Genomic DNA, 17634 nt, shown 5'->3' on the forward strand with positions numbered 1-17634 from the left:
ATTTTCAGCCATGTGTACCATATTTTAAAAAAATCATAAAAAATACAAAATATGATCTAGATAGAAATTAACACAAACCCACATGTTGCCAAGAGGCTCAACATTTTTTTAAGCCAAACAGAAAGTACAACTCTTACTTAATGCACCAATCACAGCTAGTGTTGTTCTTTAATTCTGAATACAATGTTCCATACACCTTAAGCTCCGCCCACCTGGACTTGCGCAGTTGGTACCGTTATACCATCAGCTTAAAACCCCAGACAATTATGCCAACTCAAGTTTATTCAAAGTACTATTAAGCAAATAAAATGTTTTCTCCAGTGGAATCTGCTGTTAATTCTGGTAATGAAAGAACTCTGACTTTGCCCTTTTCGTTGTCAAAGTCTCTTAGACTGGGTACAACTTTTTGTCACAATCACTCCTCCTGTCTGTTGCAATACTAAATGGACCAATTTTCATGGCTTCTGCAATTTTAAGTGAAGTATCTTCTGCTAAACACCTAACAATATTAGATGATTTTGTTCTTGCACATGAATATTTTCTGCAATTTGGGAATCAGGAAACATCCGTCTGAAAGGACCAATGTAGTCTTCTACCGCTAGAGGTTGTCCATGTTTTATTAAGAGCTTGGTAGATAAGGCATCTGCATTTATAAAATTCATGTCCACAATTTAGTTCTGCTGTATAAAAAGAAGTTACCTCAGTACTGGAGTTAGTAAACGAGCAAATTCAAGGTTAATTGTTTTACCACCAGGACCAATATTAAAATCCTTTCCATGCAGACTGCAAGGGACTTTTTGTTGTTGTTGTTCTAGGGTTTAACGCCATTTTTCAGCACAAGATAGGGAAACCCAGGAAAGAACCACTGACCCACGAGAAGCTACTGGCAGGCTTTCCCACGTACCCACGCTAGCCGAGCCTTGGACTCGAACATACGCAGACAGAGGTGAGATGGCAGTGATCCGGAATGGTGAGTGCTTTAGACCACTCGGCCACTCGGGGCCCCTGCAAGGGACATGAAGATCCCTAGAATGGAATGCTGAATTGTGTAGTTCATGTATTCATCTCTGAATTGGTTTTTGTCTTTTCCTAATCTATCTGTGAAATTATTTTAAAATTATTTTTGCTCTAACACGTATTGACTAAAATAAATCTGACTTGACTTTTTGCGCCAAATACCTACAGACTGGTTCTGCTTTGAATTAGAACAAAGAATCTGCGAACAAAAATTAAAAGTATAAAAAAAACGGTCTTTTCTCTCCTAACTAAGCCATACAGCTGCTATAAATAGAAACTGAGGTCAAAAGTTGAATGTAGAAACCAGCATGTTTCTTGAAGTAGGGCAACTGTTATAAATAGAACATAATACTGTTAGGAAAGTACATGCAAGTCTTCGGACAAGTGTACTCTTATGTCGTAGTTACATAGAAGCTGTCTTTTATAGAATACGGTCTATGGGATTAATGGGATGTTTAAAAAAATGAGAAAACAAATTATTAATTTTTTTAGAGGGGGATATACCAAAAATGCATAATCCGAATACAGTTACACATAAGGCGTGATTTAGTAGGGAAAAAAGTGTAACGATTACGCCAAAAGCGTAATGGTTAGCATGTATGAAATACCCATATCAATTTGACCATCAACTAAGAAGAAATGGTGATAAGATTTTAATGATAGCCATCATGGCAGCAAAAAAATTGGATAAAAGACTTGTATCATTTTCATGTATTTAATTTTCATTTGTGAACAACTAGATGTTACAAGAAGTATTCTGGTGAAAACCCCATACCATATGACCATTCTGATGAACCAGCAGTAACAAGATTTTCAAGATATTGACAATTACAACCATATTTGATGTTCAAGCAGCACCATTTTTACATAAGGCCAACCAGACCCCATGTTGATATGACCTTCCTTTCTGGAAGGAATAGTGACAGCAAGATTTTTAAAATGGCTGCCAAGATGACCATACTGGATGCCAAATTGGCACCATTTTTATTCAAGACCAGCAAGACCATGTGATAAATACATGCATCAAGTTACCTGGCAATCCTCCAAAAGTTTATAAATAGCCATACCAAACTTGTGCTAACACACAAATGGATGAAGGACTGACAAAAGACACCAGCTGATGGATAACAGGCCATCCTATAAGTACTTCTGGTGTGCAAGATAGCAGAAAAATATGCTTCATCTGCCTACTGTATCATCAATTATACATGTCTGAGGAATCTTAAATGCATACCATTTTTATTTTATGAAATTCTGTATGCAAGAACTATAGTCAATAATCTTTCAAAAATGTATGTTGCTTCAAAGAAATATAGATAAGCAAACAATGATTTTTTACAAGATAACATACTAATCAATATTTTGGGAGATTCAAAATTTTGTCGTTTATAATTGCATACTCACATAAAAAGGAAAAACAAATAATATTTATATTTATTAATGGACATTTTATTTAAACTCATAAACTATCATATAAAGATTTCAAATTTTTTACTTTTGAGGCATGCTGATGTTAAACTATTCAAAAGAACTGAAACCTCCAAAATAGAATGTGACATCACAAAATTTTCAGTTTAAATTTCAAAGAAAAGCATTGTAGATCATCAACGAAATGCGATTTTCATTTCCATCCATTCACAGCACTGATATCTTCCTTTACGTCTTTACTTTCCAAAACAATATTTACATAACACATTCACCGATACTAGCATAAGGCAAATTTCCCAAATCCATTAAAGCTTTGCACGGCACTCTTCAAAAATGAATGGCATACTGCAACAAAATCATCAATACCCATAAACATAAATTAAAAAACATACACTGTCCATCCACCTTAATTTCTACCAAGACAAGAACTTCTCCGGTCTTCTTGGACTTGGGAATATTGTGAATCTCCAGTTTGATTTTCACTCATGTACTTGATATTTCATATTTGCTGTACAATTTATGAGAGAAATATGATAATTTCCCCTACATTAAACATGGATTTTTTCCTTTTCCCCATCTAATGTCTAATAATGGAATTAATATCCTTCCCTGTTAAAAATGGAGAATTTCTGCATGTACTAGTAACTCTAAAACTGTTATATTAAGAATGATAAGATAACAATGTATTCATTAAAATTAAGTATTGTATTTTTAATAATAACTACCTAACAAAGAGTCTTGTTGTTGTTGTTGTTGTTGTTGTTGGGTTTAACGCCATTTTTCAGCACGATAGGCTATACATGGCGGCCAGTATTAATGAACAAAGAGTCTAAAGTTCATAATTAGGATACTGGTTACAGCTGAAGACCAATGAAAACTTTACATGACTATCTACTTAAAAAACTTGTTTCTTTAACTGGATTTTCAAAAATATCTGAGAATAACTGAAATTTTGTCAAGACTATTCTTTTAACTGAATAAAGGGATTCAGCTAAGTTACTTAATGTCAATAACCTTAAGTATAAGTCCCCTGAGAAATTAATGTTCACAGATAAATTACACACAATGGAACCCAAAAATGGCATACAGACTGTCATATCTACACATTTTTCAAATGATTAATGGATATGTACATCTTTTGCTTGTAAAAAGCTTTGTGCATTTCCTCTACTGCTTATAGTGTTTCAGTGTTCTTGCAGAAGGGTCATTGGTTTCCATCCACTTTGGCATCCAGTAATATGGAATGAGGCGTGCCAAACCAGGGTACTTTTTCTCAAACACTTGTCTGTAGTACAAAGCTTCTTTGGTTGTTGGAGGGTTGTGTGGATAAAACTTTGCTGATTTTTCTACCTCATCATCATTTATCTGAAGAAAATAAGAAAAAGAGAAAATGAACATTCTGGAATTCATTGTTCCAATTAATCTATCTTATAAACAAAATAAACAATCTTCATTAGTGTGGGAATGTGAGAAAACTTGCCAGTAGCATTCCATAGGTATGTAGTTTATCTCAGGATTTTCCCAGGTTCTTCCCGTACCAGATAAACTGGCCATCATGTATATGCATTGAAAAATGGCATTAAACCCAAAACAACAACAAAAATGTTCAAATCATCAGTATTCGAGCAAATGGCAACATTTTTTAATATCATGAGTGTCTTTTAAAACTGCTAAAATAAACAAGGCAATAATCTTTTCAAAATATTAGTGCTGCAAAAAAGTAATAGTTGTTTCATGTACAACAAAGCTATTGACAGTGGAATTCTTTGTGACTGACCTGTAAAATATTACATGCTATAGGTTGTGCTAAAACATCTGATACTTTTCAAATAATTCAGGAGCTGAAACTTTACATTTTATAGAGCTCCCCATTGTTATAATGCAGTAGTTAATGTCCTTATCACTGATTGTGTTATGCAAACATTCCAAGCCCTCTGGAAGATTTTCAGGAGCAGAAGTTCTAGTTTAGAGTATTCTTGGGTAGATCTTGGTGGAAACTCTAAGTTTTAGTTGTTTGGGGAAGGTTTTCATGGATACCTAGTTTTCTGTAATTTGGGATAGTTTTCAGTAGTGAAAAAAGTTTTTAAGTCTATTATCAATAGATGGAAAACAAACACTGTTTTAAATTATTAACAAAAAAATCATAAGTAATGTTCCAATCTCTAGCATTTTCAGATAATATTTTTAAATTTATAAAATACTTGTGTTTGAAATTTGATAAAGTAAATATATATTTTGTTCAGTGAAAGAGTCCACAAGTAATGTCTCAATATAAAATGAGGTAATATGATTTACATCTTGATGGCCAAGGCCTGGATAAAGATGTCTTCCCATTTGTTGCCACCAGTCTGGCCCTGCTGCTGTTTTGACCTGGTTATATGCCAGTTACAACCGTCTTCATTTACACGGATGTTTTTGAGACCCATATATATATTTTTCTGAATTTCAGTGAAGCTCCTAGGTATCACCATAGTAACTTAACCAATCAGCTGTTACTGCATCCAATTAAAGTATCAAAAGTAAATGATTTTCTCCTGTGTTTTCTTTTTTTAAAGTACCACTCCCAGAACCAGATGGCATTTTTGCACTCTTGTGAATGAATTTAGAAGCAAACAAAAAATAAAATTTGTTTTTCAGGTTTGCTAGCCTGTAGTTGTGCAGTAGTCTTGCCCAGAATGGTATTAATTTAGCCATGAGGTTTCTGACCTTGATTATATGGAGAATGGTTGGTCAGCTGTGAGGTTTTAAGTCCAGAAAATACAACCTAACAGTCACCTTTACATAGTGATAATCTGTCATTATGATCATTCTGATTACCCCCTAAATGTCATGTGTGTAACGGTCACCTGCTATATGCAGTCAGTGGCAAGATGTTTCCCTGCCCTAAAGAGTCACTAGAATGTATCAATAGTGACTGGTCAGTCTATGCAAATTAAACTTTTGCTTCACAAGAAAGGCATTGTTTAAACAAAGGAGTATCCTGTGAATCAATGTGCAAACATATCTTACTTGTCAATGTAACTCAAAGGCATCAATATGTCAGATTGAAAGCAAGGCAGTTTTTATCATTAGGGTCAAGGGTCAATGCAATTAATTTGTTGGATAGTGGGAATAGTCATCTTATTGCAACAGAAATGGAGGTTGCCTTTTGTACCAGTGTGAAAGGTATAGTTCTATAAATATACATACTAAATAAATACAGATAAATGAGTCAAACTAACTAGTAATGCCTAAAAACCATGAATTTACACATCCAACAAACAATAAGGTTTCTTTGGAAACAATGGAACCTCTTCCCAGTATAAAATTTTAAAAAGTAATTTTGTTCTCAAAAATGTCTGTAAATCCTCACTTTCAAGTTCGCATCCAACTACAAACTGCAAAGACTCATATATGCTGTTGTATAATGCACCAGCTGATCTGGGTCTATGCAATTTGTTAGGAGTAATCAGTAGAATAAACAACATTGACATTTATTTTCCAGTGCAGTATGCAACAGAAGATCAGGGTCTATGTTGTTTGCATCTGTACTCGACTTGTGAGTATTGATGGTAATTGGGTTTTTTTGTTGCAAAACCAAACATCTGATAGTCTCTAAAAAAAATATAAATTCAAGATATCTCACATTGTTGCAAATATTTATATATTTTAATTATTTCATTTTCTATTTATATTTCATTCATGTTGTGATTCAAACTGTATCTCTACTTGTTTGTACATATGCCTCATTCTGTGTACAGGTGATGCTTGATTTATGCCATAGATGTGTTCCTGAGGTTATGGTATAAATTGAAAGTAATGCAATTGCACATAAGTAAGCTGTACATGAATTGCAGCAAATGGCACCAGTAGTGGTGTAAAAATGAGCACACTGGCAGTGTGTTAAAATGAAAGTGTGTAAATTGAATTGATGTAAATCAAGTGTCACCTGTACCTGAAAATTGGTTCTCTCATTATTCCTGGCATTACTGAACAATTTTACAAGGAACTGCAATCAGAATGCAAACAAATATGATGAATCTAGATTTAAGAAATTTATTGATGTAACAAATAACTTGCTTCAAAGTGTAAATACAGAACATGTAAATGTTTCCTTGTTTAATGAATTCTACTTAAAGCAAGAAATTTGCACACAAAAAAATGCTGTTTGTTATAAACAGATATTACTATCTTTCTCAATATGATCTGAACTGGGTTCTTTCAAATTTTAAGGGTCTCATCCTGTAATTTGAACACAATGCATTATGACCTTGAAAAAAATATACACAAGAACACAAATGTAATGTATGACTGTTACCTGCTCATCAATGTAGCTCTGAAGGATTTCATACCAGGACTTCTTGACAGAGGACACACCGTCACTGAAGGCTTCCTTAGGCCTCCACAAGATCTCATTTGGTATGAGGCCTTTTCCATCAAATGCAGAACGTAGCAAATGCTTCTCAATTCCCGACTGTGGACATTTCATTTCTGCTGGTAAACTCAGGTAATAACTTGTGAATTTGTGGTCCAAAAAGGGCACTCTCACTTCAAGTCTGTTACAGCAAGAAAACAAAGAACCAGAAATGTATTTATATGACATCCATACCCCCACCAGTATAATGCATTTCAATAGGAAATTCTAAGTCAAACAGGGGCCATATATTTGTTAAATTCTGTTGGAAAATGATGAAAATTGAATTTGATAGATGTCTTTTTAACATAAAACAAAACTGAAACCAAATCTGGTTTCAACCAAAAAAATCTTTAAAAGTTCTTGAGTGGAAACAAAAGCATGGTGGAACAAACAGATTACAGATCCCCTTCACTGATATAGCACAAGTCATTTAGAAAGTGCAAATCTCTCTCCCCAGTCCTCTGCTTCTGTAAAGACTCCAACTGAAAACCCTATGTTCCAGCACTCTTGATTGTTACACTACATGTTATTCTACCAAGGTTGTTGCTGTAGCATAATGCATATGTACATGTATTAGTCTAATTCACAGTAAAGTCATACGAGTTTTTTCCCTTGTTACTGCTGTACTCTCCTTTTGAAAACACAGAATGGTGTAACATGTGCTAGAGTGGAGTGATTAAACATGTTGAGTACAGCCATGTCTTATACAGTGAATTTGTCCTAGAAAGACATTACAGTTGTACTCTCACTTTAATTACTACTAATACCATATTTTATTTCCATGGTAACATAAGTGTGTGCATGTGTGTTTTTCGGATTTGTAACAAGCTTTAAAAATTTGTTAGTCATATCGCTACGATGTCTGCAGTGTGGCAGTTTATAGTGATGTCTAGCACTGCAGCATCATGCTACAGACATATAGCATCATGTCCCACCCAGTCATATTATCCTGACATCAGTCTGACCAGTTGTAACACTATCCTCCTAATGCTTAATGCTAAGCTAGGAAGCTGCTAGTACCATTTTTAAAGCCATTGGTATGACTCAGCTGGGATTCAAACCTGCGACCTCCCGCATCTGAGATGGATACTCTAACCACCTAGGTCACCCGAGCAGTCCATGATAACATAAGAAAATATTGAATACAGATAATTATAAGTAACAAAAAGCAATTCTTCTACCTTGACATGTGTACCAAATCTGAATGAGGTACCTTAATGAACTTAAGAGTTAGGCTCCAAGACAAAATGTTTATGGACAGTCTCACAGAAAGAGATAACTGTAGCTGTATCAAGCATAATACAAAACAGAGGGGATAAAACCCTAAGAGAAAGAAGTTATCATCATCCCCTGCCATGCCAAAATACCTGTGAGGAGATAGAATAACTTGAAGAAGAATTAAATATAGAAGTTTCTTTTTATAAAATATATAGGGAATAGATGGACATCTAGAGTTTTGCTTGAAAGATTTAATGGTTGATGGATGATGAACAGATAGAGAAAATTTTGAATAACAAAAGGCACATATAAACTACCAGTCCAATATGTGTGCCACATTTCATCAAGATACCTTGAAAAGATTGAGAGTTATGCTGCAGAAAGGAGAATGTTTACAGGAAGACATACAAACCAACAGACACTGTGATAGTTATTTACCCTGTGTAACATACCAGAAGCTAATAGCAAAAAGCACATCTGGACCATCCTGCCAACATGTGTACAAAGCTTTATAGAGATACCTACAACAGTTTGAGATTCATGACCCAGAAGTGAATATATTTATGGACAGACAGACCATGGTTTTTAATTTGTTCAGCTGTACTTTAACACACTATTGGCTATATCATGCAGAGGAAATGAGAACCAGGTGTCTATCCCAGTGACACACAAAAGGAGCCACCCCAGACTAACTGGGGACTGTATCGAACCAGGGACTTCTGGTTTACAATTCAGATGCTTTACTTACTCATCTACAGTGGCTCCATCAGACCGACAGATGGACATAAAAATAGCTGTATCACTCCATATTACATATCAGAGCTAGAAACAATTAGAGACCTATGACTACACCCCTAATAGTCTCTAACTGGGAAATTGAGTAAAGATATAATCAATTGTTTGATTAATTGATTGACTATGAGTCTAGAAATCATACCACTAGTGAAACCATCTTTATATTATTCATCTCTATGCAAAATCAGCACAGCATTGTAAAACCATTGGTACAAAAATTAAATTACTGTTTGAAAAAAGGGAAAGCCAAAGTAAAGTACAACAAAAAGAATTAAAACAGCACCATCTTGCAATTAATATTAGATCTGTCAGACAATATATCCATATGTTAAATATGCTTAATAAATGGAGCAATATTCTATTGTTTATGTTGTCTTTTGACAAGGTGTACACAATTTTGTATTTCCCAATACATCAGGAATGCTTGGATGGTAAAATCTGTACACACTCTTGAAAGACTGTTGCAAATTCATGACCCCTAAGAGCTTTCTTTTCATTTTTCATTGCCAGTGTAGCAGTAAATAAAAACATTTCCTGAATGGAAGCCAAACTGTTTTGCTCTAATGATTAACATTAGTTTCTACAGTTACTTCAGATTAATATAATATTGCTGTGATGTCACAACAGAATACTTCTACTTGCTTTGAAAAATATATTTGATAATCCATTTCTGAATTTCAAATGAACAGAATGCAGGCAGCCATTTTCATCATATTTATGACACTGCCATTACTATTATTGAATGTGTCATGAGAGTTTCATACACCTCATCCAAAATTCCACAACTAATGAAAACTGCTAATACCTTATTCTATGCATTGACTATTAACCAATCAAACTGCTAGACTTTCTCAGTGGGGTAATAATGACAATTGTTCTCAGAAACTGCAAGATATTACAAACTAAAGACTTATATCTGCATACAGAATTTTGGGAAAAAACAAACCAGCAACAGCCCATTCTGACGAAAGGACTTTACTCACAAAAATGTTAGAATATTTTCTGACCTACTAAGTCCAAAATTATGTAAACTATATCATTTATTTTTTTAAATGCATTTGGAATAAAACTTTATATTAATAACAGCTTTCAAAAATTCCTTTGCAAAATTATACAGCTAGAACCCTTCTTTTTAAATCTACAAACTGGTTCATATAATACAACGTGCCTGCAAGAAAATGATGTCACAGTTGTCCAGCAGTGCCACTATAACACTCTGGGCATAAACGTGATCTGATAATAAGGGTTTAAACTGATGGTCTAGATATTTTACAAGTCATTACAGTTTTAACTATAGGACTGAATTTTCTAAAAAGATGCTTTAATAAATATTTCAGTTCAAGCACTAAAATTATCAATTATTTTCAGCAAATGACAGGAATTATTCTTATACTGAACAGTTTTTAGCTAGAGTTTTTTTGCACAACTAAACCTGTCATGTAACTGTGTGACAAAAGTTTTTGGTTACTCTTGCATACTCAAACAATTATGTGACTGTCACTGATATACCACTTTTCATACACTTATTTTGTGCTTGCAACATTACATGTGTATTGTCACATTATATAAACATGGTATAAGGATAAAATCTGATGCATCCAAATATTAATAAAGTTTACCTGTATTACTGAGTGTACAGTTTGTGTTTATAACCTGTCTCATAAATTTCATATCTTCCAAGACTTACCCCCATGCTGCAGTGGCTCTATCAGCTCTGAGAACATCGTACATGTACAAGTCATCACACAAACGTCGACTCTCTGCATCTGCATCCTCCGGGGTGGGAGCCTTGTGGAAATATATGTACCCCTGGGCTATTTCATCTGACCCTTCACCTGACAATATTACTGTTGAATCTGTGTTTTCCTTGATATATTTGCTCAGCAGAAACATACCTGATGAGGAAGATGTTAAGATAGATAACTGAAGCATTCATGTAATCATACAGCACACACCGACTGAAACAGCTTTACTGGCAGAGCCCCTTGTTCGTGTAAAGGAGGTTTGGGATTCAAACCCTGATCCTTCCACAATATTCCTCGAGGCAGTCAGCTTCCTATATGATTGTATATTGGGATCCTGCTGATAGTACAGGTGTCTTTTCTTCAATTTTAGTACACAATTGGGTCATTATCTTAGAGGAATAGGACAATAATTTGTCACTTGGATTTATCAAAGTACTGGTACATAAACAAAGGAATCCTAATTTGCTGCATACATGACTGGGTAGTATGTGGGACCTAGGCAGCACACCCCTATCCAAACTTTAAATATGTCCTACCATGAAAATTAGATAACACTCTAAAACTCTTCACTTAACATGCACTTAAATAAGCATCTGTTTGATCCTAATAATGAGAAACAAATTTGCTAATTAGCTATAATGAAAATTTGACAAATCAGGTGATTACAAAATGGGGAACAGTTTCATGTCTCATATTGCTTAAAGAACATTTGGATGAGAATATTTTCTAACCTTTGAGCAAAAAACTGTCATCAGTTAAGAAAAATGGAGATGACTAACCTGGCTTTATTATTTGTAGTTCAATAACAGTAACATTAATACTAATCAGCTTTTTAATGAGCTGACTCTTTCAGAACTAAGATAAAATAAAATGGCAGTGATTGACTACTGACATATTTGAAATGAATAATAAAAAAATATAGAAACTGAAAACACTTTTTTTTTCATATCAAGAAAGATGCAATCATAAGACAATTCTTCCTTCAAGAATGTGCCACAGTTTGCCATGTTATTAAATGAAACTCTTGTTTATTTAGGCACAAAACTTGGCACTTCTTCAAGATATTGGTGAAATTATTGTAAAACCTCTGGAGCCATGTTACAATCATGTTACATCCAAATAAATACTGTACACAATTTCTTCCCCGAAATGATAATTAACCATATCTGCCAGCCTATAAGATGATACTTTTAGACCAGAACATCTTAGCTTTGTCTTATACTCCTAATCAACTTATATATGGAATGGAAAGGCTACTGAGTCACAGGTAGGATAAAATTTGCAATGCTGTGTGGAACAAAATGAAAAACACAATCCAAGGTGTTGATCTGGCCTCGTTTTATACTCAGCATCAACTTATATAAGGATGAAGGATGGAAAATTTTCCAAATTTGCTGATTCGACTTATACTCCACATCAACTTATAAGCCAGCAAATACGGTAAGAACTTTTTACTGACTAGTTTTTGTACTACAAATTTTTTATAATTTTTTCACGAACAAACAAATATTCAAATTTTCTGAAATCACACCACAGTCCTTGTCATATTAGAATTCATGCTATAATGAAGTGTGTTATAGCAGGGTTACGCTGTAACTTGCATCTCTTTTCAATGAAGAACTTTGTTCTCAAAATCAGCCATATCTCACTTAAACTTAATAATCCCTCGGACAAATTTTCTGCTGTGACTATCTGGTGACTTGTTCCACTATCCAGCAAATGAATTGCTTCAACTCTGTCCTGTACAAATAACAACTGCCTCGCTTTTGAAACCACCATATTGACACATTATAGTTAGCATGACTGGAGTACACTGAGTACAAGCAAAACATGTATACATATTAATTCACATGATATGCCTTTCTGAACAATGCCTTGTTCATCAAATAAAAATGTAATTTGCATACTTAGACCTGTCAATGTTGATAAACTCCACCAAGTGCACAGCAACCCACACTCCTGGTTAGGAAACACCTTGCCAATGAATGCAGATGACAGCTGACCATTACACACAGGATTTTTATACAGGAAATGTTTCCAGGTGTAAATTAGAATGGCCATTGTGTATGAGTGATCATTAGGTCAGGTTTGACTGTAAATGGCATAACTTGAGTGTGGCAGTTCATACCCTAATCTACTCTGTTAAGTCTGATAAATGTATTCTGCAAATCTCACAAAATACTTTCATTATCAGACATGTCAGGCCCACCCACCCATCCACACATACATACATACAAATACATAATCACATACATAATTTGAATTATAATATTTTAGCATCATTAACTTTTGAAACTACTAGTATTTAGAATCTGGTGATTCAACATTTTTGACAAATAATGATCAGTTAAATGGATATAATTACACAACATTGTCTGTGCAATCAATAGTATTCTTATAAATTTAGTTTACTTGCTAATGTCCCAAAAGTTTTATGGTTTCTAAACATTGTGACTTACATTCTTGCATGATCATACCAGTTCTTTTCTGGTTTTTCTGGAACAACTGTACTTGAAGATCAGAACGGCATGTGACAATTTTGTACAGTTTTTTCTTGTCACAACACTCCTCTTTCTCTGTAATCTATAAAGCAATGAACACACACAGGGTGCTATTTTGTTAAATTTGCCTGGAAGGATTATAAACCTTTGGGCTTAAATGCCTCATTTGTACTCAAGCAAATATTTAAACTTGGTACCATGTATATATAATGCACGCACGCACATCCTCATACACAAACATGGGTGGACCAATAGAGACAAAATATACATACCTACAGAGGCTCTAACAGTTGTGATGTCATAGCTCTCTAGGTGATGAATTACAGTTTCCAATGCTGCAATTCCTTCCTCTGCTGTGAAGACAACCTCATGGTGTTCTGTGTGAAGATACTGGGACACCTAAACAGTGGAAAAAATCTATAAATAACTTCCTATAAAATAGCCGAGTCTTCTAATTTATATAGCGGAGTCAGTATATAGTGCATCCTTAGGGACTAATGAATTGAGTCTGTAAAGCAGGGATCAATGAAATGAGTGTCATACAGCAGGTACCAGTGAAGCTAATGTCACAACAAGGACCAATGAAATGAGTGTTTTACAGCAAATTTTGTCACATATTAAATAACCAATCACCAAATCCAGGTTATTACAATCCTGTTCCTCTTTTGTCAAGTGTGATATTATTCACTATCGTAGCATTTCTTCAATTTGTAAAGATTAAAATTAAAACAATTATCCTTTCCATTAAAAGAAAATCTGACTAACATTTCTCCTCAGCAACCACCTGTTAGCTACTTATATTTTTTGTAAGACATTTCAGAATTATTCAATAAACTAATCATTACTGTGAAAGTATAACAGAATCCTTCATATGCATCAATGTAACATATGATAATTCAACCTGAGGGTCAGAATTTTGTGTCCAAATATAAGGCTCTGCCAAGTATATGCACAATTTCTGACCCTGATGGTGAATCTTCTTATCAAACATTCAATCCTACTGAAGACTTGTTTTTCTCACATTCCTGAACGAAAATTAAGGGATAAAGTCAAATGGGTCTGTTAACCTTCTAGCTGAAAATTAAGGGATGAAGTCAAATGGGTCTGTTCACTTTCTAGCAGTATCACACCCAGTTAAAATTTTCTTGCCTAAAATTAAAATAATGCTTAAAGGCACTCTGAGAACAATGGCAGAGACTGTTGAGGTAATGGATACACAGTGCCAAGGAGTGTATATTGAAAGATAACTTGCATGATAATACAAATATGAGCAGGTAACGTCCAATCTTATCCCCAAGATTAAAATAAAACTGACCAAAAATAATGACATGGTCCTCGATCAAACTTCAATGTAAAATTTATTTTCCTTGCATAAGTAATATTAACATGAACATAAACAAAATAACAATTAACACAACAACTTTTTTATTTGACTACAAAATCTGTATAATGTAGCTGGGTCAATCAGTGCAAAACATCTTAATTGCTTGGCACTAACTTGAAATACAGCATATTTTAGGGGGCAAATATGCTATAATTGATCTGTATTTTGAAAGAATGCTCAAGCAAGTTTTTTTCTTCCTCTTTGTGTGCACACTGTAGAAATTGCAATCATATGCATGCATACACATCTTGTTTTTCCTACCTATTTCATTTATCTAACCAACCAATTTAAAACTTAGCCAACAGATAAATCAACGTCACATGTGGAACCCCTCTGTTGACAAAACTGGCTGACTGAAAACAAAACGGAACATGTTCAATCTACTCATTAGGATATCTCTTTCAATAAAACCAGCATTTATATAACTCTTTGGAAAATTCTCTAGTGGTTGAAACAGACTCTGTATCCTGTGAAAACCTGATGAAGTTGTAATGATCTGTAATAGTATATTGTATATAATATAGTCATGTACAAGTTACTGTATATAGTCATGTACAAGTTACTGTATATAGTCATGTACAAGTTACTGTATATAGTCATGTATGTACAAGTTACTTTATATAGTCATGTACAAGTTACTGTATATAGTCATGTACAAGTTACTGTATATAGTCATGTACAAGTTACTGTATATAGTCATGTACAAGTTACTGTATATAGTCATGTACAAGTTACTGTATATAGTCAAGTACAAGTTACTGTATATAGTCATGTACAAGTTACTGTACATAGTCATGTACAAGTTACTTTATATAGTCATGTACAAGTTACTGTATATAGTCATGTATGTACAAGTTACTGTATATAGTCATGCATAAGTTACTTTATATAGTCATGTACAAGTTACTGTATATAGTCATGTACAAGTTACTGTATATAGTCATGTACAAGTTACTGTATATAGTCATGTATGTACAAGTTACTTTATATAGTCATGTATAAGTTACTTTATATAGTCATGTACAAGTTACTGTATATAGTCATATACAAGTTACTGTATATAGTCATGTACAAGTTACTGTATATAGTCATGTACAAGTTACTTTATATAGTCATGTACAAGTTACTGTATATAGTCATGTATAAGTTACTGTATATAGTCATGTACAAGTTACAGTGTATAGTCATGTACAGGTTTAGTCCAATCATAAATATAGACCCTGATTTGCCTTTGCATAATATGCCAGAAGATCAGGGTCTTATTTGTTCTACTGACTACTCCTAACAAACTCGTATACCCAGATATGTTGATGCATTATGCAGTGGTAGATCTGGGTCTATGCAGTTTGCTGTTGGACTTAATTAATAAGCTAATATATCATACTGTGAATTGCCCTGCTCAGTTAAGCATGCTCTTGTCGAGCCATACAAATTATACTATCCTAAACACAATTACAGATGCTACTAGTGGCTGAGTGGTCAATTAAAGGCAATATAACAGGGGATGTATTTCATTTTTTCCAACCTACTATTATTTGCAGGCTTAGAACAAAATCTACATGCAGAATTCAACTGGTACATGCAATTGTTCAAAGCCAATTACCAATGAACTACAATATTAAATTCTGAAGGGAAAAAGGTTAATATTTTTCACCAATTTTAACTGTTGATTTTAATCAACTTGATGTTTAACCTATCAGTAGAAGCCAGTTTTGTTTCTAATGTGTATGATTAAATTTAAAACTTGCGAAAGGTCATATACACTTTATTAACAACCCAAATTTCCACCTTTTACAAACAATGGTCACATATGGTACTATCATAGTGAAAATGGTGCTTACCTTTCAGTGCACTATATACTAAGCATCTGTTAAACATTGACCACTTAGCATATTCTGGTAACCTGGGTGGCATGAGATAGTTTTGTAAATTGGCACCTGTCAAATTTTTCTAAACTTAAGGCTATAATGTGACTTTTTCAGCTATTATTGTTTAATATGTATGTATGTATATGTGAAGGCGTTTCACACTTGATTTGTTCTTGAAAACTTACGTGAGGTATGTACACCTCCCATAGTTACTTTGCAGTATGTAGACTGTGAAATGCCAATAGTCTGCTATTGTTTTTCTTGTTTTTCAAAATTATCTTCTAAGGAAATGGCTTGCATCTGCTCTGTGGGCATCAATTTGTGTCATAAAAATATTTGCACATGAAACTTTATGCATAAATTTGGGGTTAGGGTGCATAAAATTCTTTTACTATGAATTTCCATTGACTTATCAGGTCAACTGAATGATATTCTTGTGTTTTATTACAACTATCCAAAATATCTGGACCTTTTTGACTTCACATGTGGATTTTATCTTTTTAATGAATTTTTATATTTGGTGAATGCGGCATTAAATTTTGGCATAACAACTGTCCCTTGCACCCTTAGCATGACTATCTGTCACATCAGTGTGGTAACAATTGTCTACTTTGATACTGGTAATCCCACCAATAAAATTATTTAGTGAAATATGAACTGATCAAAACTCACAATTGTCCATCTGGAGAAGACTATTTCATCATCAAGTGCAATAAATAAAGTCAGAAACAGCAGCTGAAATGTATTACCTTCCTTGCTGCCACCAGATCTGTACTACCTTCCATCCCTATAGCAAAGGTCTGAATAGGATAATCTATTCCCTCCTCTTTAGCATGCTTCACTAATAAAGCTGCAACCAGACTCGAGTCCAAACCACCTGAAAAAAATGTTACGTCAAACCAAGATTATCTAAACTCCTTGGGGACATTGATTTTGTCCAGATAAAAAATTGTCTGGAAAATAAATAATTAACAAATGGTAGGTTTAAAATTAAGACATTTCATTGATATGGAACAGAGAGTCAAGATAACTGATGGTTCAGACCAAGACATTCAGTTGGTCTGCTAAATGAAAAGAAAGTCTACAAATGGTATGTTCAGATTAAGACATTCAACTGGTCTGGATAAGTAGTCTTGATAACTGTAGGCTGAGATTAAGACATTCAACTGGTCTGGATAAGTAGTCTTGATAACTGTAGGTTGAGATTAAGACATTCAATTGGTCTGGATAAGTAGTCTTGATAACTGTAGGTTGAGATTAAGACATTCAATTGGTCTGGATA

General features: G+C 34.0%; 1 protein-coding gene across 1 annotated transcript in view; it reads right to left on the minus strand.

Annotated features, from left to right (window-relative positions):
• Positions 1-1713: 1713 nt before the first annotated feature.
• Positions 1714-17634, minus strand: part of LOC149771429 (asparagine synthetase [glutamine-hydrolyzing]-like) — a 33843-nt gene continuing 17922 nt past the window's right edge. The window contains exons 6-10 of the mRNA XM_089948481.1: positions 17102-17229; positions 13373-13499; positions 10542-10749; positions 6743-6980; positions 1714-3810 (exon numbers count right to left, since the gene is read on the minus strand). Of these exons, the coding sequence (XP_089804607.1) occupies positions 3613-3810; positions 6743-6980; positions 10542-10749; positions 13373-13499; positions 17102-17229 (899 nt within the window). The 3' untranslated portion in view covers positions 1714-3612. The remainder of the gene's footprint in view (positions 3811-6742; positions 6981-10541; positions 10750-13372; positions 13500-17101; positions 17230-17634) is intronic.

Source organism: Sinohyriopsis cumingii, unplaced genomic scaffold (genome assembly GCF_028554795.1).
Source record: "Sinohyriopsis cumingii isolate HCF-2022 unplaced genomic scaffold, ASM2855479v2 utg001869l, whole genome shotgun sequence".
Classification (NCBI taxonomy): Eukaryota; Metazoa; Mollusca; class Bivalvia; order Unionida; family Unionidae; genus Sinohyriopsis; species Sinohyriopsis cumingii.